This window comes from Siniperca chuatsi, linkage group LG22, assembly GCF_020085105.1.
Source record: "Siniperca chuatsi isolate FFG_IHB_CAS linkage group LG22, ASM2008510v1, whole genome shotgun sequence".
NCBI classification, from domain to species: Eukaryota; Metazoa; Chordata; class Actinopteri; order Centrarchiformes; family Sinipercidae; genus Siniperca; species Siniperca chuatsi.
This window is the reverse complement of record NC_058063.1, coordinates 11,617,555-11,645,035: the sequence shown is the minus strand read 5'-3', so window position 1 is coordinate 11,645,035 and position 27,481 is coordinate 11,617,555. Positions and strand designations below refer to the sequence as shown.

Below are 27,481 nucleotides of genomic sequence, written 5' to 3'. Positions count from 1 at the left end.
TTAGATTTTAGAGGCTACGTTCCTGCCCTGTTTTTTCTGACCTGGACCGCTTCGAGGCACATAGGATGTAATAATGACTAACAGCAAGGAATTTTCAAGTAGCACCTTTGCTCCACAATGCTAAAACACGGCAGCATCTATCCTTCACCCTTTTTTTGGTCTGATGACTCACATGGCAACATAGGAGAGCTGCTCCTTGGTGAGGTTGAGGGGGTGATTGGACACAGAGATGCCGTACTTGTGGGGATCCTGTCCTGCCGCCAGATTTCCCCTCAGGATTGCATTGTTGGCCACACTGAGGAAGGACGCCATGCCGTGCCATGCCTGGTTGTAGAACCACACCTGCCGAGGTAGAGACAAGCATTAGCACTGAGAACAGCATGTAAAGGCTTTGCAGTTGTTTCAGATGTCTCCTAGCAACTACATCTGGCACCGCCACGGTCGATACAACTGGTCTGATACAACAAATAATGGGAAAGATTTAACATGCAGGTTATGAAAGGTGAGACATTTCAAAAAGATATACGTCATGCATGTGGGCCTGCTGCAGATGAAATACCCTTATTCTGAGATGAATGTCTTTTTCAAAAAGGTTACCAAGACATTTAGAACTGCTCTGACAACTTGTGTCATCCCAGTTTACTAAAGGAAATTTCTGTCTGGGTTTGTTAGCAAGCTAATTAGCCAGGAAAGTAGCAAAGAAAGGTACAAAACAATGATAGGACAGAATCTGTGTGCTAGTTGTGCTGTAACAGCTGAGTTGTCACAATCAGCTATTGTGAAGAAAGTATGTTAAATCACTTAAAATCCTTGCATTGACAGTGACAATGAGTTGCTGTTGTCATTTGAAGATGCACTAAGGTTCTTTGTGCAACACACAGTGAGATGTTAAGTACAGTACTGTGCACGTTCCCATATATATGTTTTTTCTATTCTGTATTTTTCTGTGTTTATATCTGTTTGTGCGTGTGTGTGTGTGCTTAGATATATTGTGTCTTGTGATGGCTAGAATGCAGTAAGAAATACAATTTTTGTCCACTTAGTGCACAAAAGGTGCTCTGAGGAGAGAGGTCAAATAATCTCAAAACATTTTTTCGGGGCAACATACTGTTCTATAAGAATAAGCAATAAAGCTGACAAACATTTCTTTTTCATTTAATAGAAGACAAAGGCCTGAATTGACTGCCAAATCCCGATGTGGCATAGCATGCTAACTGCAGAGACAGAGTAAAAAACATTCTTTCACACTTTTTTTTTTAAATGTACTGTAACTGATTCTCTGAGTCTGTGGCTGCTGGGGTGTAGAAGAAAAAGAATGGATGAAAGAGAGTGGGAGTGAGAGAGGACTCCCCGCTGATAGTGCAGCGCTAATTAAGAGTGGATGGTGTTTGTGTGTCAGCCCTACATAACACCGCGTCACAGAGGACAATATGGAGAAACGCGAGTACACACGTATATGTGCACGCACACACGCAGATGTGCACACACACACACATGCACTTGTCTCTTTCTGCCTGTTTGTGACTCTCTTTCTCTCTCTGTTCTCGCTCTCGAGCTCACACACACAGAATAACTGATTTTGTTTTTACTATTATATTTCCTTCATCCTGTAGTTTCTGAAAGGTCTGCAGCTTAAACATCATTTGATGTACTCAAGATAACAGATAGTAAAAAGTACAAGCTTGGATGATATAGAAGGAGTGAAAAATATGAGAGCAGATATGATGGTAAGCCACATTTGTATTTCCACTTCTGAAACTACTTTTAACATCAACAAAATAGAATGAGATATTTGTATGAGATATTGAGTAAGTACACAAGTACTTAATTTGAGGATGTCTTTGGAGGCCATGTACTTTCCTTGAGTATTTCCTTTGTCTGCTACTATGTAATTTTTACTCCGCTACATTTATTTGACAGCTATCGATTCTAGTTTTCAGATTAAGATTTTACATGAAACAAACATGTAATAAGTTTATAAAATCCAATCCACTGTTGAAGATTAAACCAGTGGTTCCCAACCTTTTTGCTTTGTGACCCCTTACAAAACGCACTCTTTTGCATCTAGTTGAGGCCCTTTGCCATGTTTTAGGTGTCTATGAGGTGAGCAGTTTCACCAAAGAGACATCTCCCCTCTAAACTTCTCAGATGGTTTAATTTGAATAACTGAGGCCTAAAGAGGTAAAATTATCCAATATTTTACAAAAAATAAAGAAGTATGAAGAAGTTAAAAAAAATGAAAGGATAATCTGTGTATTAGAACTTTTTTTACTCAAACCTTTTACTTTTTTCCCTTCTTTCCTACCTCATTAGGTTGGGAACCACTGGAGTAAACTACCTAACAGTATATAAAGTTGTTAAAACTAGCTCCATTGGGACCAGCTACAACAGTAAAATGCTACTTACACATTGATGTATCAGTAGGTAATATATAATATATAGTATATAATAATAGTCACATAATAATCAGTCACAGGAGCCATTTTTCTGAGTACTTTTACTTTGATACTTTAAGTACATTTTGCTGACAATACTGTACTTTTACTAAAGCAGAAATTTGAATATAGGACTTTTACTTGTAATGGAGTCGTTTTAGATTGTTGTATTTACTTAACTAAAGGATCTGAGTACTTCATCCACCACTGATGTTGCCAACCTAAACTATATACTTACCTTTGAGACTGCATTTTAATTCACTGTACAATGACATATATGAAAACACACTACCTTTATTTATTGCTATTAGGCTTGCACTTATTGAATTTAGTACAAAAATGGCTTTAATTATTCAGTCACACTCCCTTTTGCATTCTAAGGACATAGTGTAGTATTTGCATTAATAGACTGAACCATCATGCCATAGTCTAATTTTTTTGCAATCTACTCATAACCCAAGGTGTTATTATCAGCCTGTCTCCCCCCGACTTTTGCCAAGATATATTAGGTTATATAGGTTTGACGCTACAAAAATTTATTAGGAATTTATGGCCTTATAATTTATAATTACATAAACTGTAATTAAGTAAAAAAGGTGAGTAGACAGTTTTAAGATGGTTTGCCCCTCCACTGTCTCTGTCTATGTCCTGTTTCTCCTAATCACCATCATTCCTCCCCAGAAATCCAAACTGCACCTGCCTTATTTCACCTCAGAAAGTTTAATGATAACTTTCATAGCATTGGATTAAATCAAACAGTAGAGTAAAAGGGCACACGGCAATTAATATGATACCTTCACGTTGTCCCTGGTTCCAAGCTTCTTCAGCAGTGTCTCAGCCTTCTGGAAGATCTGATCAGTCACATTATCCTAATGAAGATGAGGAAAACAAAAAAAAAAAAAAAAAAAAACTGAGTTGGAGACTTAATTGGATACACTTGGAAAACCACTACTGCTCTTTGAAATGCAAAACATGAGGCAGAGGGAGACAAGAACTAAGACTTCCGGAGAGCATTTGGGTGTGCTGAGCCACTTATTTCCCACAGACTTGGGGAAAAATGTGTCCCCTGTTATTTTGGCTACTTGCAAGTTTCTTTCCTCCTCTGACGTTTCTGTTTTATTAAATAGTGTGAAATAATTAAAATCATGAAAGGATGAACATGAAACAAAGATTCACAAGCAACAGAAATAGCTTGATTACCTAATGTACCAATCAGATTTAAACAGCATGACTGGTTTGTAAGTGTTCATATACAGATAGAAATGAAAATAACAGCAAAAGAAAAAGTATTTTCCACATAGTACAGAGTGTCTGCTTGGTTTTGTGATGAGGTGAGGAGGAAAATGGCGGAGGTAGACTGGACAGGTTGCATTAAAAATCTGCTCTTCTCCACTCGTGTTTCATGTGAAATGAGCCTTGGGATGAGGGCTTGAGATGACAGGCATGCGATTTCCAAAGTGTCATGTCGATACCATGCTGTTCAGCCCAGCACTGACCACATTACATGTGTGATATAAATGCAAATGGACCTCCTGTTGGACCCTGCCTTCATCACAGGGGTATAGCAAAGGATAGGAGGGGAAAAGGGGGGGAGAGTGGATGTGGTATGGAGTGAGGAGAGGTTGGTGGAAGAAAAGTGCAGGTGACAACTGGGGAGAGAGGTGGGGGGTAGAAAAAATAAGAGGAGAAAAATCAAGAAAGACATCTCAAGAATGCAAGTGTGTGCTCAGGTGCAAGTGCTTGTCTGCTCTGAAAGAGGGAGTGCGGAAAGGAATAGACAGAAAAAAGATATCTCGAGCCCCCAAGACAGTTACATAAGGACAAGGGACTGAGGAGATCATACTACTTCTGTTCTTACTTTTTCTATCCCACAATCCTTCACTCAGCCAATCCTACACCACATTGTGACATTCTCAGAAATTTGGAAACATTTTAAGAATGTATTCAGAGCTTTTTTTTTTTGCCTTGCCATATATCAAGTCTGCTCCTTTGGCATAACAAAATGTTTACATATCAATTCAGTAACACAGCATGAACTCTTCATCTCTTTCCATATCACAGTGTGAAATAAAAAAAAACACCCCCATCTACACTGACAGGAGTATTTGTGTTAAATAACATCCCCTCTGTTCCAAGTCATTACCTATTCATACACCGGAGAACAAGACTCCTACTCTTGTCTGTAATGCATCCTCCAGCAAAAGCAAGGGAATCTTTACAGTACTGTGTGTTTTTACTTCACTCCGGTTTGCATCGTGCCAAGCAGCAACGGGCGGCACCAATAGGCGGCCATCCTGAGGATTAGCGGTGGCTGAAACAAGATGAGAAGTGGGCCAGCAGCTGCCTGGGTCTAATCCTTGACAAACTCCTCCCCGCTCAAGGACAATGACAAGGCTGGTTTGGCCAGTGGACCTGCCGGTGCCACGGCTAACGACACAGCAATAAAGCCACTTGAGTGTGTGGTGACTTTTTTGGCTTGTATTCCAAAGTGGCCTGCACAGTTCAGTGGTCAAATGGTCTGTGTGACAGTGTGTTAATATGTGTCTGCGTGTGTGTGTGTGCATGTGAGAGAGAGTGTATTGAGAACTTGCCAGGAAGGAGTTCATGGTTTGTTAAATCAGGGGCTTATTTCTCTGAATAATATCAATAATAAAACAAAATGTTGTTTGAGAAGGTTAAATAAACATTTCAGGGAACAGCAGTGATATTAACACCATCTACATAAGACACTGTGCCACCTGAGATAATTTTTTTTGGCTTAATTAAACAATTTCTAGCACATATGCTTTCTTATTCTAATCGTTCCCATCGTCTCTTGCAGCACAAGCCCCATTTCTACCTGCTAGACACAGGAAATGCAATTAAACAGAAATTTTAAAGCCCACTTCCCAGTCTGCGCAGGTGGCTCTGAGTGCAAAAGCACGCTACTTCCCGTTAACGTCTCATATCACAATGCCTGGCGAGCAGTAGAGAGCCAGACATTTCCCAAGGACAGTGTAGCACTGGAACTGCTAATGCCCGGCCATTAGGGTTACATCACCACCGCTGCACGAATTAAAGTCACATTAGCGTTGAGATCCCGGAGACAGAGAAGGGAGCCTGGGAAGGGATGAGACCGGAGACGCCTGAGGGCGAAGCAGTGTGCTGATCTCAAAGTAGTTTGAACGTCCAAAATTTTAAATGTTAATGAGAGACTGTGTGCATGCAAGAGAGAGGCTGAGAGAGAGATAGGGAGAGATACAAGGAGGGGACAAGTGAGTTGATATCAAGTTCAAGAAACACTGCATGAGTAAAAGTGTATGAATGTTTCTACATGAACTGAATTGCGTTAGTTAAAGTAGATAAAGTTAAAAAAGTACAAAAATGTGTTCTTGTGCAGTGAAGACCCAGATTCCTCGATTTATTCAAATCAATGCACAATCATAGCTTGTTGCCATGGACACTCAGCAAAATGGATTTGAAGAATCTAAACCTTCTCTCATCTTTGCTTTCATTCTTCTTTCTCAATCGTTCAAGAATTCAGTGGGGTCCAAAAGTCCATGACAAATAACATCACCTGTTCCCAAGATACAAAGCTAACTGAACAAAGAACGCCATGCTCCAATTAGGAGCAGCTCACTCAAAAGACAACTGGCAAACTGCAGCCTTGACAGGAGAAAAGCTGTTTCTGAACCACTTCTTCAGTCACAAAACTAGTCTAAACATTTAGTGTTGGACAAAGAGTTACAAAACAAAAGTCACAATACTGATGATCATAACTCAAAGTTTGATTTTTATGATTGATGTACGTTAATATGTGTCAAAGCAATGCCAGGCCTGTTTGAATTAACAGGAAGAACATGGAGTTCAGTGCAAATATATTGTAACATCATAGGGTAAAATAGTGCTAGAAGGATGTGGACTCTATAATTTAGTAAAACAAAATTTGTGAAATTTTACAACTGATGGAGACAAATAGATCTAACAACAACTTGCAGCACATTAAAAAAAGACTAAGATTCTACAGCCATGCTGTACCTATTTTGCTAAAATGTGGATTAGCTTTGACATATTAAACTGGTTTCAGACAATAGGACCTATTTGACCGTATTTAACAAAGCCCAATTTGAAGAGCAGCACACTGGTGATTTGAGAGAGGTGTTTTTGTCCTCGGGCATCTACAAAGACTTTGTAGATGCCTACGGGCTATTCAACTACTCCTGTCCTATCAACAGGTTTGACTCTGTGAATACCAATATTTATTACATACCTGAAATAAAATGAATAGGTCTTTTAGATCACTGAATGCAGCTTCGATTGCTCCCTCGGTCAGACGGACTTGGGAGTTGACCGCTCCAACAGAGATCCCTCCATACCTGGAGCGGCAGAAAGAGAGGGAGGTTCAAGTGGAGGTAAGAGCATGTGAGTAATGCCAAGGATACACACAGCCCGCATTTTCACACTTGCTCTGCATAGCTACACACACAAGGACACATGAGATACAGATATACAGTAAAAGCAGATATTACAGTGGAAATATGGACATGAACAATATGTCCTGTAAACATGACCAAACATTGACAGGGTTGGACAAACACATCAACCTAATGCATACAATCAATTAATTCTTTCACTGACAGTTTTCTCTAAATGTTTTCATACAGTAAAATGATAGGGTAAGAGAAGCGTATCAAAGCGAGGCCCAGCAGGATCTGTCAAAGCATGACAACTGCATAACATGTACAGATGAAAATGGAAGCACAGTGTGCAGGATTTTGTCCTTTCATTCATATTACACTCAACTGACCTTCTAAAAGTGGATGCACCAACACCATAACAGCAGCCCAGGTAGTAATTTGGCTCTCTTTGTGTCAAAAGAAAAAGGAAATCTGTGGCCAAAGCACCTGAGGAAAGTCACTAGTCTCTATCTGCTATCAGATATGTGAATGCACTGTGACACCCTGATTCAAAAACACATATTCAAAACACATATTGTGACACATATTCAAAAAACTCTATTACTATTGGATGTCAATATTCACAACATTCACGCTGACATGCATTACCTTGATTTACCCGAGTGTTCAAACGTTTTGACCAAGAAGTCTGTCATGTTCCGTCCAGTTAAATCCAACAATGTCTCTGTTGTGTTCTGGATCCTCTGTTAAAAAGAGAAAAAGCCAAAAAAGTCGAAATGTTAGCAAAGTAAATACACACTATTGGCTTGCCATTTGTTATTTTTGTTTTAGTGATCTTGAGCTTAAACCTGCATATTTATTTTGGCCACTTGGGGGCAGCACAACATGCTATAAACACAATACTGACATATTATCACCTAATAAAGCTGATATGGATGATATGAACATATTAGCAAACAGCTGCCTATTTATACATCCAGGAGATAGGGAGCAACATTGGCATTTATTTGGAGTCATGTTTTTGGTCACCTGGTGAACTCCAATGTTCACTCTCATTTTAGCTCTCTTTTGTTTTCTACCAACTCCTAAGAAAAATAATATCTGGTTCTTAAGATGCTAAAGGCTACACTTTATTTAACCACTAGTCGCTATTTTTGTCTGCTATTGGTGCTGTTCTGGTATCATACAGTGGGTTTATCAGAGCTTTTTCACTGAAAACAGCTGCCTCCTGCTGTTGGAAAGGTTGACCTTGAAACCTCGAAACCAAAACAATGAGCTGAAAAATACCAAAATGCTCCGTAGAGCTGAGGGGAACTGTAGAGTTTGGTGATAATGTTCTGTGAGTTCGTCACTATGAGTGATGCCATTCACATTAAACATAGTCAAGTCATCCAATGTTAATACAAAAGTATAGCTTAGAGCAAATTTAAGTTTAAGAAGCAGAAAACCTTTTCAAAACACTTGTGAAATTCTAAAAATTCAAGGTTAATCTGAAGATAATGTTTGGGGATATATGATTCTCAGGACGTGCAGCGCCATTTCTTTTTCTTATGGAAGGATACAAAACGTTTGCATATAGCACTTAACTGTGCGCCTGTGTGTAGTGCAGCATCATGAGCAGAAAGGCTGACCACAGACAGACTACAGCAGGCACAACTGCATAAAAACTCATCCATTTGATGCAAAATCAACAAAATTTAAGAGCAAGAACAATTTTGCAGGTGATTTCTGTTCACAGCACCGTGGAACACATTCTCTCAACCCTTATCATAACAGTCAATTAAGCCTGGCTATGGGAAGCCAGGCTGAAATCTAGACCCCCGCCAAAGCTGCAAAAGCTGTGTCTAATGTCAAAGGACCCTAATTAGATGCCCTTCTGTGGATAAATTGGGTACAATCAAATGTCCAATTAAGGGAGGGTGCGACATGAATACACTCCACGATATGTAGACTGATACTTTCCAGTACACACACACACGCCAACACCAAGCTGTTTTAGCCCTGCTTTTTTAGAGGGGTAACACAATGTTAATTAGCAGAGTGATCTTTGATAAAGTGCAATTGAGACCCCCGACTGCAACACAATTTACCAACGTACCCCCTAGTTACGCTGGTTATCTAACCTTCTGTACAAACAGCTTGATGTGCGAGCTTTGGGTACAAATGATGTGTTGTTTAATCGGTTACCCCTGTGTGTCAATTACCTTTGTGTGTCTTTATACCTTTGTGTGTCACTTATAACATACAGTAGATGTCTATGAAGGAGTAGATGTCCTGGTATCAGTTGGAAGGGCCTTTGTTTTGCATCCCTTTCATTCCTGGGTCCAAAACTCCCTTTAGAGATAAATCACTCTTTGTTTGGGTTTTACAGTACATGGTAGAATAAAAAAAGATTAGAATCAAGATTAAAGAAGTCGCTATAAAACAAATAAGAGAAGAAAGCAGAGCAGGAGTGGATAGAGGATAGAAACATAAGGTAAAAGAGCACAGGAGGAAAGAGAAGAAGAGAAGAGGAGGAGAACCCGAATCACAAGGCAAAGAACAAACAGAAGGAGAAAGCAGAGGAAGAAAAGGACCCATCAGGCTTATGAATCAGAGATAAGGAGGACAAACGGCACAGCAACCTTGGCTTATCTCTGAACAAACATGCTTCGCTTTTCGAAAAGCCACAGGAACTCTGAAACAAACAAAACCAAAAATAAGAGATTTTACACTCCGCTGTGTGTACAATAAGTTTATACCCAAGCATACAGTCAGTATGGGTCTAATTACTTTGGCCTTGGTCCATATCACCCATCAAAAAGACTGAAATGGGAACATTACGTGATTGTGCAATACCTGGGCCTGCATCTCACAGCTTCAGTGTGCTTGGCATTCTGTACATAACATCAGTTCTCCAAAACACATCGGTGGCTTGATAGCTCGGGAAGCAAACAGGGGTGAGGGAAATGTAAACTAAGGAGTAATCAAATCTGTTGAATGAGCTGGCATACTCGAGCACTGGAGAGATAAGAGACTGTGCCGTGTTCATATTAATCTTGGCACTGTTTATATCGACATGTTCCTCTAAGGTAAAATTCAAATTCTAGTAATCTAGTGTGTACAAAAAAAAGCAATCTCGGGAAAGCAGAATCTTCTATAATTAAACATGTTAAGGTGTACCGTCACTTGTCCTCTGACTTGAAGTTTTGCATGCGATGATCAGGTTAAATGTGTTTTCATGCAAAACAATATGTTTCAGCACATGCAAAGTTCTTTTGCAATCATTTAACTCATTATGAAATGATGAGTTGGGAGTGGAAGTGGCCTACTGTGTAATTGTGTGTCATCATGTGTATTTCAGGAGCTGCTCTTCAGTTCAGCGCATTTCAGTGTGTTGTGTGATTATGTCCGATATGATCACATCACAACAATCATTTTAAACTGGGCCAAACAATACCATTAGATAATAGCTGGAGTAATGTGTAAAGCACTCGCTTGGTTCCAAAGATGCAGTTACTAACCCACAACAAAAAGCTGCTCGGCTATTCTGTCCCAGTTCACGAGAGATTTAGTTGCAGATTCTGTTTAGCCACAACAAAGGAAAACCACTGCCTCATCCAGCATTTGCCTCACCTCACAATTCAATGACTGTTCTGCTTTTGTTTTCGAGCATCTCTTGCCTTCTGCTGAGAGTTTGGCTCTGGACAGGTCGTTTTACACTAAAATGGATCTGCGCGTGTTGGGAGTCAAAGTGACAAATCAACAGGGCCCAACAGAGAAAAGATGTGTCAGCCTGTTGTGTTTGCCAGGACTGGTGAGCTTTGGAGCTGATCTGCAGTTAGTTGGATTTGTTCTTTGGCAACAGCTGTTGGTGCAGAAAAAAACCTGCCCTCAGATGTAAAGTTTACAGATTCATTATGGTTTCATTGACATGAATAAATTATAACATAAAATAACAATAATATGTCAGTCCTGCTGATTTTTGTTCTGAATTTAAATGAATAGGCCACACAGAAGCTTTCTTTTCTAAACAAATAATCTTACTGAAAGACTTACTTAGTGTTTACGCAGTTTTATTCTCAAACCAACAAACTAGATAATTGTAGATGTATTTCCCATGCAGAACTCTTTTTTCCCCACACAAATGGTAAACCAATGCCCAACTTCGATAGCCTGATAGATGAGGCCAAGGAGAGTAATTTGCAAGCAAGCTGTAGTTAGGCCAGTCTCCAAATGATAAAGACATCAATCGTAATTCGGTGAACGTGGCGGCTTTATCAATTCCTCTACACGCATGACGGCCTATTCATCTATGAAGGTTAAATATCACCAGTGAATGAGAGTCAATACCTCAGAATTGATAATGGGCTTACTGTTGCCTGCCATTTCCATGGAAACAATGATTTCACACTACCTCCCGTAGTGATGTGTCCATGTATTTTTTTCTCTCTCGTCTTTTCTGTAGTTTCTCAAGGGCACATTCGGAGGATGGGCAGGATAAAAGATAAAAAAGAAAAACTAGTGTGAAGCTGGTACACGTTGTCATGAGTTATTCAACAGGGGAAGCTTTCAGGTCAAAGGGAATACATCCTCACAATGTGCTCAGCTTCTGTGGGTGGTCTCTGCCTTGGACTTTCATTAATTTATGGCCCCTTGTGATGAACCACAGTCTACGGGTAAGCAACGTAACAATGATGATAAATGTATATGGTCCCATGTACATGGACGTATACTCTTAAGTGCATATGTGTGTTTAGCAGCATGTCATATTCATTTATTCATAATAAATGCTATTCATTTGTCATAATATTTATCCTTCCGAACCACAAGCAACAATTCTGTCAATCTGCAAAAATTATTCAGACTGCATACTGTGAAAATGACACACTAATGAAACACAATATGTTTCTATCTCTTGACCTTATGTACTACACTACATTTAAAACAGTAAACTATGGGTTATGACCCACTGGTGGATTGCAGTTAACAGCAGGGAGGCAAATAGGATTGGAGAGGGATGGAGGGTTACATTTACATACTTACATACCTACATACTAATTCATTGTCATTTATAAAGAAACTAGACTAGTACGCTGGCAAAGAAGGGTCTTTTCACTAAGATTGAAAAAAAGGACCATGCTCAACCATTTCACCTCAAAATCTACCATATGAATGCACACACTATCACAGTAGTATAAATCTTTCAAGATTTTAGCTGATGAAATAAAAGGCTGCAAAGCTTGCTGGCTTACTTTGTTACAAAAACTGACACCTGCCAAATAAATAAAGTGTTGCATTATGCAAAAAGAAGCTGATGAACAGAGAAATGTGACTGTTAACAGCATGTGTATTGCATATAAATGGTCTCCTCCCCTCACTTGTCTTCTTCTGTATTCTCCTCTTGTCCTAAATTTAAAGTTCCTTTAGCCACAGTGGGACATAACTGGCAATAATCTTGTTGCATGATAATAACGCAATGTCCTCAAGGTTGTTTCCATGCAAAAATGAGAGTCCATTTAATATAATTTTACAGGATCCGTATTGGAACAAATAAGATCTTGTAAATAAAGGAGAAAATTTTTCACCGAGGCTAAGTGTACTAAAAGTACCAGCCACTTACATGGCACAATAAAGTAGAAATCCAGTAAAGTAGCAAAGTAGTAGCAATGTATAAAATAACAGACAAAGATTCAGGCCGAGAAGCACCTATAATGAAAAAGAAGAGTGAGGGTGTTTTAAATGGAAGAAGCAGGTGGAGTGGAGGAGAAGAACAAAATAAAAAAGAGGGTTAGAAAGAAAGACCTTGATGGCCTAGCGGGGTACAGGGAAGATACAAAGATACAAGTAGCACCTCAACAAATGGGGGACTTCTTGACAGTGCTGTCATAAGCTAGGACCGAACGTCAGGGAAAAGAAAAGGTTACAGAAAGGGCACTTCTCTTGTTTGACTGTCTCAACAATCATCCTATAACATGATACCTGGACAGTTGCTCCTTTAATGTGGCCCTGGATGGCCTTGTCACAGGAAGGAGCACACAGCAAGACTCACACAAGTTCAACGAGGCATTACAGATCTGTGGAGAGTGTGAAATGGCACATTACATAGCGTGGAATATTGTATAGGGGAGGTATAGGGGATTGGAAGGAAAATAAAAGAGTGGCGAATGAGCCCTGCAGTTTCAAACTGTGTCATTTCATGTCCTGCTTGTTGGAAGTCATTGACTTTGCGGAGTCTCTCTTTTTTATGGATTTCTCATTTGTCCTTCCAAGATGACATCTCCCAAGTACGTCAAATATTGAAGGGGGAAATGCCAAGGCAATTATGAGACAAAATAATTTTAGATATATCTGTATGCGACTGTGTGCGTATTTTCTTAACTGGGCCAGAATATCTCTTTTTAACAACCCCTCACTTCCCTTAAGAAGTGACACTGAAGCTTTGACTGTTTAAACTTACATCATAGACATATAAGAGCAGACACTTTTAAAAACTTGTAAGGCATTTTCAACCACAGTAGCTTAATAACTGTCTATTGTGTAATTAGATTCCCCACTACAAAGTTTATATTTTTCATTGAGTAGCACATTAATTAGATATAATGGCATTTTGATTCCAACTCCAAAAATCCCAATTTGATCTAAGTAACATATTACTTTAAAACTATATTCACTCATAGGGATTTAGGCCATGTTGCTGTATTTTAATTTGGATGATTATACTGAATAAAAGTAACAAAAAGATTCAGTTTTCTCAAATAGTGTCACTGGAATGTCAAAACCACTAAGTTTCAGTTACTGGATCATGTGTGAAATATATTTCCATTTAACTACAATGCATTTTTATTACTGTTACTGGAAATTTTAAATACTTCAACGAAAGCTCCAACTTACCCTTGTGAGGTTCAGACAACTTATCACATGTTTTCCCCTGCTTTTCCGGTTAAATGGTAAATGGTAAATGGACTGTACTTGTATAGTGTCTTTCTAGTCTTTCCGACTACTCAAAGCGCTTCAGTGCGGTTAAGTGTGTGAGTGTGTTTGTATATCGTGTGTTTAAGTGCAAATGAAAACTGATGCAAACTGTTTTACTGTATAATGTAGTTTTATAAAGTAGCTCAAGCTAAAGTAAGACGCAGAGATGCAGAGAAACACACTAACTCCTATCAGGCAAACTCCTCTTGAATGTTTTAAACTCTTAAATCTCATAAATTCTTGCACATTGCACCTTTAAGCAGTGGAATTATGTGTAGGTTAAGTGTGAGAGTGGAAAGGGTTGATAAGGCTCCTGACGTGTAACATTAATTGAGAGACTCAATTTCATGAATATACATGCTGTGCTGATGATGACTACTGCAATCTGTACCATCATCAGACAGCATGAATTTATATTTTTCTCAAAATAAAGGTCACTGCTATGATTGTCATATTTGAAGTTAATTCACTGAAGTGAAGGATAAATGGAATTTATTTTTAAAATAACAGCCAAATATAGCTATTCAAGAGTTGAGGAATACATATCAAGCACTTTTCTGAATGGTCCAAAACACTAGAAGGAGTTATAAACACATGACATGTTGGGGCAATGCTAGTGAAAATCAGCCTCAAAGAAAAGATTTGACTATATGAAGATCCAGCTGGAAATATTGTCCATCTAAATAAATTAGTCAGTGTGCATTCACTGTGCCTTGTCTGCGAGGCTGTATATACAAACAAATCTGCTATATTATATCTACATGACATATCATGTATCTCTGTTGGTATTTGTGTTACTCCAGGGTGCGATCAAAAATGCGACCAAAAATCTAGCAAGTGCGACTAAACATTTTCATTGGTTGCACTAGTGCGCCTGAAATTTAGCAGGTCTGATAAAAAAAAATGTTTTAAAACGACACCATCTGCGATCGATTAAAGAGTGGACAATCTCCCCTCGCTCTTCCCCTCCTGTGCAGCCTACTGACAATGGCACATGCCCATTTGAGAGAGAGTCTCCACTTTATATAGGCCTACATATGCTGTTGTTTTGTTAAAGCTTGTAAGTGCATCTGTTGGTGCCGATGTCATTTGGTACCACATTGATTTTGATCGTTTCCTCCTCCACACGCGGGTCACCAGCTGTTGTGAAAACGGAACCACGGGTGAAAAAATCCAAAACGCAAATTGTGTTTTTTGGGTGACTTTATACTGTATAACATACTGCTGTCGAAGAAAGTTAACAGAGCAGAAACAGAAAGAGGTGGGGCGGGAAGCAAAGTGAGCAAGTTAATGTAGTTTGTGAGTAAACAAGGTGGAGAATTAAGTAGAATTAAAATGGTGAAATAGCTTACTAGAAATAGGGTAATGTATCAATGTATTCTTTCAAATATTAGCCTATATAACATTTGTTTTTGGGAGTAGCATAAGGGGAAATACAACCCAAATCTCATTATACAACCCTCTGTTGTCTGTGTTGTATATATTACCCCCCCCCAAAAAAAAGTAATGCTTTATTATTTGCTTAAAATAATGCTTGAAAAATGTATTATTGGGTGCATTTAAATTATGTACTGGTGCATCTAAATGAAAAAGTTAGGAGCACCAGTGTCACCAATGTAAAAAGTTAGTCTGGAACCCTGTGTTACATATGAAACTTTCTGGCTATTGTACACTTACTTAAACTATCCAGTTATACCAAGGCTATCCACCAGCCCACATTCCAGTCTGTGTGAGTTATCACCTTATGTCCCCAAATGATTTTTGAGTGCTGATTGAAAGTTCTTGAAATGCTGTTTTAGTGTGACAAAGACATCTGTTATGATTTACAAACTGTTGCCATCTAGCAGTTTGTCTGTCATGCTATTGCATGAGAATAGAAAGCTATCCAACCTGCACAATGACTGTGTATTATCACAGGACTACCTATGCTCACCCGTAGCATTGGGGGAAAAAACAACAGAAGCATGCCAACAACATCAGCTACAGGTCTTGCAGGACCAATCAGCAGAGACTGCTTGTCTGTATGAAAATGAAGCTGAAAGTGCTAAATTGTGAGTTAGCTATAAATACAATGCTGTTTTGCAGCCAAATCTCAGGTATCAGACATCAGAACTCCCCCGCTCCTTGTGAGCAGAAAGAGGTGAGGTCCTTTGCAAAGTATATGCTGGCAGTGCATACAATAAAATGTTCTAAAAGATGCTACAAGGTGAAAGGTTGGCATATACCTGAAAGAGTAAAAGGACACTGTGGGTGTATTTGAACTGAATATTTAGCAGGTAACAAGCTTAAATCATTGGCAATGGCCAATTCAGGTATTTTCAGTGGAATCAATTTTGGCTCTACTTTCATGCATGCACGCTAGTTTACAAAAGGGAGGCAGCACAAAAGGCTGATTTACATTTTGCAATGCAATGCAAATTCCTTGTTAGTAAGCACCTTTACATTTCCAAATCAAAATGATGCTGACTGGGACTTTCACACTGCAACCCAAACGCTCCCATGAGAAGCATTTTTTATTGTACTGTTGTGACACTGATTTATTTTTTATTTCTTAGATTTACCATTCCATTCCACTCTCTTGCTGCAGTATATCCCACTGTGACACACATTCACATTTTACCACAGTTCACAGGCAAACAGGAGTACCCCGTACCCAGCGGCCCTGGTTCAGGCAGGGTTTAACGGTCTTGCTCGAGGGACCTAGTGGCTGTTGAAGGGCATCAAATCTATGACCCTGAGTCACATAACAGTGACTCTGACTACCACACCACCCTCCTACCAAAAGTCACAAGCTCCAGTGTAAGAGACTAACCTGAGGTGGAGGGAGTCCTCCTGCACCGAGTGGACAGTCAGGTAACATGATCGTCCGTTTCGGCGTGCTGCACTGACAGGAGGGGGAGGGGTTAGACATGCTCCAGTTCCCGTTGAGGAAGATGTCAGTGACGGACTGATCCACAGATGGAGTGAACCAATCAGAGCCACTAGAAGAACACGGTAACTTCCTAAGAGAAAACAATGGATGGAATATGAGTGGTAATAGTTGACTCCTTGCCAACCATATCTGCTGAAAAATATATGCACAATATGCTCTTTAATCTTAACCACAATTGTATCTGTTGTGTAGCATGGTAAAAAACTTGTGATAAGTCAGGAAAGCAGTAAAGCTTGATAAGTAGTGAAGAGAATGAGAGGGAAAGGAGAATCAGAATAATGAGAGTGAATCGAGATATTTCAGATATTATGTTAACTGGATATCGTATGCCATCGGAGGGGTTTCTTTTTACCCACTTAGTATAAACATGAGTCACACATAAGATATTTTTTAAAGACTGCTTGATAATACCTCTGAATTAATGTGTGTGGTCTGTGTTTGAAGAACTTAAGCACATTAGGATGCTCACGGCCTTTGTGATGCACAAGCACTTGTGAACTATGTGGGCTCTAAGCTCAGTAAAAATTCCATTTTGATCGTTTGCTTTTCAAAATCATGCAGAGCATTCCTTTCCAATGCTCTGGATTACTTGGCTTTCTTACATTTTGTTCTATTTCTGCTGCTGGATTTCTTGAAGGAGGCACAGACACATGCTCAGACATATATGACTCCATGTTTGCATATGTGTATACACAGATGTGTGACTACAAGACACACATACACAGCTAGCAAAGTTTAACACTTTATAAGTACCATTTGGCATGAATGCATGTACACACACTAATGCTATTCTTTTGGCATCTTGTGTACTCAAAAACACTTACGGTATTGGGTCTCCATTCATGCAGCGAGTTCCAAAGCCAGGATTGTTTACCAAGGTTTCCACCACCTGAGATACCTCCACATTATCTGGGCCGTCATTGCTGTAAATATTGGGAATATAATAAATAATAACACATAACGCATTCAAACATTTCAGTGTGCAATAAGGTTTTCAATTTAAAACCTCACAGTAGGTACACACATGCTATCTGTCACAATGTCAATAAAACAGAGCAAAAAGCATTAATTGGGTCTTATGTTCTGACACAAGCATAGAAGGAAAACAAAAACAAAAAGCTTGGACCATGGCCCCTTTTAGTAGAGCGATGGTATAACTGTCTTACTAGAAAAAAAAATTGGAATTAGAAAAACATTAAATTACCATCTAAAATGTGAAGTGACACTAGGCATGGCTGTAGCATTGATTGGTTCAAGGAGAGCTTGGATTAGGCTTTAACACTAGAGGATAACCTCTAGCCTGATTTACACTGTAATTACCCATCTAGACATTCAAAATGGAAATACTAATCAGAGTCTTGGTGGACCAATGATCGGCTAAGATTTATTTTCATTCCAGTCTAGAGAGTCTATCTAGCTGAATCGATTTACAGAATGGCCTGTGCAGCCTTGCAGATATCAAAATGCTTGATTTTGCAACCAGACATCTTTAAGGGTGTGTTCAGACATAAAGGTCCGGTCCTTGAATCGAACCAATGCGAGGATGATACATTGTTTCAATTTTCGAACTGGCCCAGTTTGTGTTTACAATGGCAAAACTCAAACGGTCCAGAAATTGTAAACAAAAGCCTAGTGGTGGAAATGTCATTAGCTTCTTGGTCGTACTGTCTGCAGGTAAAAAGACAACAAACCCCTCCAAATTTCTACCTGGAATCATTCTGTTCATGTTGGTGTTGATCTGCAGCGCATATCAGCAGACTTTAGAGGACCATGCATATTAACGTTTTGTAAGACGGTGGGTATAAAATAATTTTAGAATGCAGGCATTTAGAGGAAGATGTCAAAATCACCAAAAGAGGAAGAGAAAATGTTTTTTAACCAATAAAATGACACATACAGTGGTAAGCTTCCTGTGATTGGTTTGAATGGTGTTCACACCAGAAATGAACTGCTCCAGAGTTCACTTGACAGCAGTCCGAGACCACCCTTTCGAGGTAGACCCAGAGAGGGGTTGTTGCGTTCACACCGACCCAAACTAACCGTACCAAGGGGGTAAACGCTCCAGGGTTCGGTTAAACCAGACTAAACAAGACTGGTGTGAACCTGACCAAATAGAAGACTGCCAAAAAACAAAAAGAGCTAAGTTTACATAAAGATGAAGCAGAGAAAGCTAAGTCTGACTTGTCTTGACTATTGTTGGTTTGACTGGTGTCACATTGAACAACAACACTATTTTGATATTAGAGGTCCTGAAATCACTTCAGTCAGTGATATATTGTGAGCCAGAAGAACAATCTCAGTTCATTGTGTGATAAGTGACGAGTAATACTTATAGCAGTTCTACCGAATCAAGTAGTCTGAAAGACAAAAACCTCTGAAATCTGTCATTATGTTTGGTATACAATGAAATGTCACAACTGGTTAAGATTTACAAGTCTTCTAATCTGTCCCCCGTCACAATTGATTAAGATTTTCTAAATCATCTAATCTGTCTTCCACATTGGCAAAGCACGGGAGTTTAGATGATCATTAATCTTAAACGTATCTTGACATCCAAGAAGGCCTGAAAAGAAATGAGACATGTACACCAGGGGATCAAATGTGGTGCATTTCAAGTAAATACATGACAGCAATGCTGCATGAGACTGGGGCTTCTTAATAAAGAGTAAGAGAGAAATCATTGACTTTACCAAAAATCATAAACATGAGTTCCCAAAACAACATTGACTGTATAGTGATGTGCATTTATCTCTATAACTTGAGTCCAGCGCTGTCCTGATGTGTATTCTTGGGCAAGCATGGACCAATATGAGCCTGTTCAAGATTCTGTGTACATTATAGGCTCTTCACAGCCTTTCATTATCGTCGGAGTGTCCTGTACATATCTAAGCCCTGTGTCTCAGTTAAACAATCTTCCCATTCCAATTTCATTCTCATTACTAACCACACACACTCTGCCCTTTATCTTAAGGGTATCGGGGGAGTTAAAACACAGTGTTTCATAAAGACCATCGTGATGGCTTTCTGCCAGCAGTGGCCACAGCCCAGCCAACCATTTGGATTAATACAGTGTTCATTGTTTCATTTAGAGGTGTCTCAGTGAAGGTCATACGGTCATTTCCTTGGCCACCAGTGAGCGCAATTGAAGTGGTCTGATTGTAAAAATGGATTATGTGCAGCCATCTGTTTTGCAATTAACAATGGCTGGGTTACCACGTTATTCAAGATAATAAAACTATTGGACAGTTCCGAAATGAAGACTTGTGCATATACACAGAAACAGTGGAACTAATGAATAGCTCACCTAGTCAAAATGAAACATCATAGAAGTAAGAACTGAGACAATATTAGAAGAAAGTCAGATGAAGGCTATATTATGTTACAGGAATAACCCCTTTGGAGAATATGAAAGTGTTCTTGATCTATTATTTGGAGTGTAAATATAACCTCATTCCAATTTCTAAAAAACAAAACAATTTAAACCAAAAACTAAAAATACTGCCAAGTCCTTGTGCAGCCATTAAATCCCTAAACTGCATTTCTCTGCCTCCGTTGTCTGCATTATGGGTCCTACTCCTGTTTTCCTGGTTCCCCTGCTTGACAAACTACAGCATCATTAAAATTTTTGATGTATATAGTACTGTAATGCTCCTCTGAATGAACTTTTAAAATGAAAAGGCACACTACTTTTAATCAGACAGTCATCATCAAGCAGGATGTTTTAAAGTCACTCAAGAGAAAAGACAATATTTAATAATTGACCAGAGGGAATGTCAGAGAAATTAAGAACACTCCAGTTTTAAAATGTATCGTACAAGATCGGTTCCCAGGAATTCCTGAGAAAACTGAATGTGCAGTTTTGCCACTTTGGCAGAAACTATGTGACAAAGTCCATTGAGGAGCTGACTCTGAAATCCCATTAATGAATCTTGAACCCTTGCTTGTGAGCCAGGATTTTATTCCCACTTGTCGCATGCTGTTTTGTGTTGACATAAAGAAGAGATCAATTACTCTAATAAGAAAAGAAACATCAACTGTTTAGTGTCAAGCTGCAAAGGAGATATATTACCACAGTATCATGTAAAGGTCTTGATAGTCTTATAAAAAACACCTGGCAAGATTGTGCTACTAGAATGAAATGATGTTTTATGGATAGCTATGTGTCTTTGAGGGTGTTGATAGAAAATATCTTCACTGGTGTCACTGGTTGGTAGCAGTTGATTTCTGAGTATTTGATAGTGTATGGCTGTTGCACTACTAGATGGTTGATGCCATGTACACCAGGCAGTGGTCACAGAGGAGGTAATAATAGTCGTAGTAACAGCAAATAGACTGTGTTTGAATGTTTCAGCACCATGGAGAGAGACAGACCATTTTGAATGCTTTAGCACTGTCAACAGAGAGGCACACACACACACACACACACACACACTGAATTTGTTGTGTTTTAGCACTGTGGTGAGAGAAAAATAAAAAAATAAAAAAATTACATGTAAATGTTTCAGTTGCATTGTCGGCATGAAAGTAGAGTAAAAGTCTGGAAAAAAGCACAGCATTGTATTTTTGGTCTACTAAGTCATTTTTCAGGAATAAAAAGTACTGAAAAGCATCTTCAATGCAATAAAGTTGGTGTAAAGTGTAGTAAATTGTTCTAGCTTCAGCTTCAAGGGAGAAAAAAAGTCATGCATTATTAAAATTGTTGTGAATGTATCACTACAAAAGGTAATAGCACCAGTGTCTTCAATGAGCTTGGTATGTATATTTGATGCCAAAAATTTGAGAGGACTGGAAGTAGCATAAAATTAAGTAATGCCAGATATGAGTCGTCCAGTAAGCACAGTTAGTTAGTTAACAATGTAGTGGACTGATACTGTGTGGATATAACCAAATACATGAATTAAATATTCAAGAAGTGGTTGTCATTTGTAACTGCATAAAGTATTATGACTTGACAATTCTACTATAAAACTAAGCAAAGCATTAAAAATTTTTACCACCATGTTAAAGGCAAACAAACAAAATTATTAATCAAAGTTTTTGGTCTCTGTGTCTGGACTAGAATATTATATTATTTTTATATTAGATATATTAGATCCTATCAGTGTATAAATACATCAACAAACACAAAGGGAGTAGCGACTCACTCTGAGCTAAGATTGTATCTTAAATAAACCAGTTTCAGGTTACAGTTAATTGTGTCTTGACATCTTCAAAGTGAATTTCTACAAAGTGCTGCCAGGGGGAATGAAATACCACCAGAGTGGATAAGCAACGACAGCTTCATGTCACAAGAACAGATTATTAATACAGCACCAAGATTAGTTTGATGGTTTGGACAGATGCTGTAACTAACCAGTGATGCATATTAGAATTCAACTGGCATTTTTACAGCACTTTTGATGTTACAGCGAAGGAGAGAGCATGTTGCAGCAATGTTGAGCTTACTGGTGGGAATATGGAGAGATTTTACTTATAAAATAATTTAAAAAAAACTGTGAATATAAATTTTATATTTACATAAAATTGGGATATATGTTTTTTCTTCTTTTGTTTATTATTACGTGCTATACTTAAGGTGAGACTCTTTTAAAAAAAGCCATTTACAGTGGTATCTGTGTGTTGTTTTTACGATATGTGTCCACATCCTCCGCAATAAGTCAAGTTTGTTCTCAGGCCACCAAGGCCTTGCCTTGTCACAAAGTATGTCTGTGATTCTCAATGACAGAATAGCAAGCAGCTGCCAAGGAGGGGACAGTGTCCAGCTACTCAGAAATCTCTTGGCAATCAAACAGCATGAGCAGTACTGTGACATGTTTTCCTTTGATTTTCTGTCTTTGAAGTGTAAGTGTCTTACAGCCTATTGTTCATCTACTCTGTTTGCTGTTGTTGCTAGTGCTACTATAACTACCCAGTTCTTCACACAGACACACACTCTGCCTCTGATAACAGTAAACATCATTTGCTAGAGGATTCTTCCCTGGAAAAATCAGGTTGCTTCAGGGTAATAGCAAGAGAGAGTGATATGTAACAGTTTTAATAAAAGGAAAATGTCACACACTGAAAGATTAAAATCTGTGCTGAATTGGGTTAAAATGCCATAATAACTAACAAAAGCAAAACTGACAAATCATTCTAGGCTATATCATTATGTGGTTACCTGTAAAAGGTGGTTTGAGGCAGACCGTACATCCAGGGTTGCAGCTCCAGACTCGGATATTCAGTGAATGGTGGGACGATGAGTGAGAAGATCAGAGACAGGCACACAAAAACAGCAGGCAAGACCACCTAGGAGGATGGTGACAAATTTAAAGTCAAAATGAATGTGTCCCTGTCACTACTCAGACATTTATCCTGATACATCTGAAAACTCCTTTGGAGTATAATGTTACAAAATCAATTAAAACGCAATAGATTTTTTTTTTTAACCATAGGTATTTTTCAGGGAAGTAACTGATTTCTATGCTATACACCTATACCAAAATTAGCAAAACAGTACCACAGATTAAAAACAAAAGATAACAAAATGCAACATTGTAATTGCAATTGTACAATTTTGCTACTTTCACTTTCAGCTTAAAGCCACTATCTGCCACTAGGGCTACAGCTATAACTCGAGGAATTGGAGTTAATCCAGAAATAAAAATCCTTCAAATTCTCTGCTTTAAAGCTTAATTTAATCATGGAGCTATTGTACAGTGCAAAGAACAGCAGCAGGTATGTCATTTTAATTGTAGAAACACGCAGAGTTAAATTCATGATCAGTGTAATGTTACAACATACAATGACACAATTATGAGTGATAAAATTATAGCTTCACTCTTTTAAACAAAAAAAAGCATTATTATGTAGTCTGCATAGGATGTCTGCATACAGATGCATGTTAATGTGTGTAAGCATGACAGCACAAGATTCAATGCAAGATCAATTTCATCATTCCCCTCCCCAAGTTCCCTCGCTGTTATTACGTGTTACAAAATGACTGATGCAATCAACAATAAAGCAGGACCGCTGCGATAACGTGTGCACATTAATATGCTACCCACCAACTTGTTTGGGCTCTTCTACATGCTTTATGAGTTTGATTAAACACTTCCAACACTGCCACCATCATCTGGCCACTCAGATATAATTAGTTTCTCGCTATTCTCTTGTCTTTTGTGTTATTTTTTTTTAAAACCAGACGCCCCCGCCACGCTTCCCTTACCCCCCCTCTCCAATTCAATCCTCTATTCTATGTCATGTAATTCTCTTTTCAATTCATTGTTAGAGCTGACAAAAAGGTCAGTGGGAAAAAATGCAAGCTATCGTTAATGTTTAATCACTTGTAGGTTGGGGCGTACTTGGCAGCAGGGGGAGGTTTGCGTACACTTGATTAATTGCAGGGCATGCAATTTGCCTGGCCAATTCAAGATGCTACAATTGAAAATCTTAAATTTACTGCATGGAGCTATGGCCATGGAAATGTGCTTGGAAGGAAGATAAAGTGCAGCAATGAGACTGAAAAGCTTAATGGCAGACCGCAAAAGAAAGAACTATTCTTTTTCTGTTGCTCTCTCTCTCTCTCTCTCTCTCTCTCTCTCTCTCTCTCTCTCTCTCTCTCTCTCTCAGTAATTGCAGGTGACAGCTGGTACATCTTCCACTGAGAGAGATCTGCAAAAAAAACCCAGGAGAAGTCATTATGCTCTCAAAGCCAAAGCACTCCCATGAACAATGCATGAGTTTATCGCTTTCTCAAGTTTGGTGGGGATTTTAAGAAGAGGACAAGATTATATGCGTACTGGGTATAAACACCAAAACACGATTAAGATGCTTTTTATTTCCTGCAAAGTCAAATGGCTCATTAGATTGTGTTTGTTTCCTCAACAAACAATTTATGTCTATCCAATTTCATTTGTGAATAATAGCTTTATTGCTGCACCTTGCGTTAAAGTGGATAATAGCATCACCTTGCTTGCTACTTCCTACAGAAAAATATCCACAACAGTAAACAAAAACAATACAAAAACTTACAGCAAATGAATACATCGTGTACCATGCTGTAGCGATTATTAGATTAAAAAAAACAACAAAAAATTTCTGAATCACACAATGTACATCAACTGCTGCTTAATGGCAAGCTTGCTGCAGCTTGAAAGGGGTGTTGTAGTCAGTTCAGGTTGAGCTCCAAACACCAGAAGCCTTTAACACATCCACTGCAACATAACCAATAACCACTTCTCCCTGATTCTGACATTGCCAAGACTCGCCTGTCCCCAACTTTCATTCCCATAAATCACTCCTTTTGTGTTACATGCCATAATCTCTTTTATATTCCTCCTAACCGCTTGTATTGTAGGAGATTACCTCACCACACAATCATATCTGCTGACAATGGGAGCTGTTGACATGATGGGGGGAAAAAAACCTTTAGCAAAATGAATAAAGAGGGAGAGGTAGGAGGTGCGCCCTTGCAGACAATGTGCACCCTTGTACATACACACACACACACTTATCCTTCTATCCTGCTCGGCGTCCGCACTAAAGAGGGACGTCCCAGACTGACAGTGACTAATGGGGATTGGTACTGCAGCAAATTACAAGAAGAACCTGTACACCTCACAGAGGTGAAACACTGTTCTCTCTCTCTCTCTCTCTCTCTCTCTCTCTCTCTCTCACACACACACACACACACGCAATAGCAAAGCGGAGTGGATGAGCTGCACTTCTGTCATTTTCAGTTATGATTATTTCAACATCATGGCAGCTGTCATAACTGATGGCATTACATGATATTTACATACACACTATGAATCTAGATGGGTGGTGGTATGCTTGTGTCAACACACTTTAAGTCACAACACACTTTTTAGAACTTGGGAAAATCATTTAAGTACCTTGGAAATTGCTACGTACTGAAATTGGTTTTGACTTGTTTAAATTACGTCTGTTTATTAGTTTTGACTTTTGAAATTATGTTTATGAGGAACAAAATAATATAGACATACACTTAATAGGCTAATAGCAGTCTGTCATCTCTGTAATTGTTATGCGATCACATTTAATACATAGCTAATGAAAACACATGATTAGCACACAGTAAAATGAAGGGAAAACAAATCATGGGTGTCACTTTGCCTTTCTGATGCCAATCACAGTGATCAGGTGAAACTGATGGTACTCTAACCAGAGTGACGCCAGAAAAAACACTTTTCAGCGACTCACTCTACACACAAATGTTTTAACAGTTTCCTGGCCACACTTGGCATGACTATGTGTCAAAATGCAAAGGTGAGACCTCATAAATAGGCCCTATTTGGGCTGAAACAATTCAGGTCCCAAGTATCGACACTTTTCTGCTCACAGAGAGTGATTTATGAAAAGAGCAAAATCTCCTCCACAGCAGTAATAAACACTCTGTTCAGGCCAACTTTAGCCTCTGTAGTCCCTCGCGTATTCTTTGGTATAACACATGGCTTCCTTTGGTAGGTAAAGATGCTTATTGCATGTGCAGTTTACTGACATCATGTTACATCATTCTGGGTGCTGCTCTTCACATTTTTCAAAGTCTTTCCTTTCATATATACTTCTAGCCTCCTATGTCGATTTATTTTCCCACAACTTAAATTCTACAACTATTGACTCCATCAAGATGGATGACGTGACTTTTCCCTCCAGATTTTAAATTAGCTTACTCTATCATACATATATATGTCATTAACTGATTTTTAAAGCCAACATGTATTTCATACAATTCTACCTTGATCCTCCCATGCAACCCTCCTAGTATAACCCTTCAATTCATCAATTTGACAGACTGAAGCCATTACCTGGGCAATGAGACCCTTGCGGCTCCTTCGGGCGTTGTGGAAGCGCTTGATAAAGAGCGCCAGGAACTGCCTCCTGATCAGCTCCCATCCGGTGATGACCGTGGATCCCCTCCCACTGACACTGGCGTTCCTCTTTAAGTCTGGAGTGGACATTACCCCATCGTGTTATTTATCATCTATGCATATGCAAAAGACCTGCTGAGCACGCTTTCCAGCACAGCTAATGGACTGATCAAATATAACTTCAGTGTTAAACCTGCCAGCTGCACTTGCTCATTCCTCAGTGTAGCAACTATTTTTTTAATATATCATGTGTTGGAAATGGTATTTGGGCGTGACTCAGGAGGGAAAAGGTGATAAGCAAGGGCTTTGTAGACACTTTGGTTTGATGTCTGACACTCTCCAAGAATATCGTTACAAAAAAATAGATGCACTATTTCTCACAGCAGTCATTAAGATAATAAAGCACATTCTGATTGAAAACCATTTCCGTGATGAAAGACATTTTATGCAAGTGAATTTCTTTCATAAGGGCAAAATTGAATATGTGAAGAGACAGGTTAGATAATGTTATATGGATTGGAAGGAAATTCTGTTTGAAAATTACTTATTCTGAAGACAGAGCTCTTGTTTATGCCCTCTTTTCAAAATGGCCACTGAGGTGAAACAGTCAAATTGAAGGCAAACTAAATGAAGTTAATAACTGAAGAATAAAAGGTGTGTGGAAAAGCTGAAGCTAAGATTGTCTGTAGTAAGGACAAAATACAGTACCTACCTTCCACTTTACTTGTGAACTTTCCCTTTAATTCTGCATGAGAAACAGAAAAAAACAAGCAGGAATAATAGTTAATTTTACTAAGTTTCTATTTGAATTAAAACCCATAAATATGAGTAATCAGTCAACTTTCTGCATTGTTAAGTAAATTCACAAATGTTCAACTGAACTTCCTTCATTAA

At 38.8% G+C, this 27,481-nt stretch overlaps 1 protein-coding gene across 5 annotated transcripts in view; it reads right to left on the bottom strand.

Moving 5' to 3' along the window:
- Window positions 1-27,481, bottom strand: part of LOC122870371 (phospholipid-transporting ATPase ABCA1-like) — a 165,570-nt gene that overhangs the window by 48,355 nt on the left and 89,734 nt on the right. For all 5 annotated transcript variants that reach the window (XM_044184497.1, XM_044184496.1, XM_044184495.1 and 2 more), the window contains 9 exons: window positions 27,300-27,332; window positions 26,525-26,664; window positions 22,876-23,003; window positions 17,543-17,641; window positions 16,599-16,788; window positions 7,481-7,575; window positions 6,685-6,790; window positions 3,230-3,304; window positions 173-342 (listed from right to left, as the gene is read on the bottom strand). In XM_044184497.1, the coding sequence (XP_044040432.1) occupies window positions 173-342; window positions 3,230-3,304; window positions 6,685-6,790; window positions 7,481-7,575; window positions 16,599-16,788; window positions 17,543-17,641; window positions 22,876-23,003; window positions 26,525-26,664; window positions 27,300-27,332 (1,036 nt within the window). The remainder of the gene's footprint in view (window positions 1-172; window positions 343-3,229; window positions 3,305-6,684; window positions 6,791-7,480; window positions 7,576-16,598; window positions 16,789-17,542; window positions 17,642-22,875; window positions 23,004-26,524; window positions 26,665-27,299; window positions 27,333-27,481) is intronic.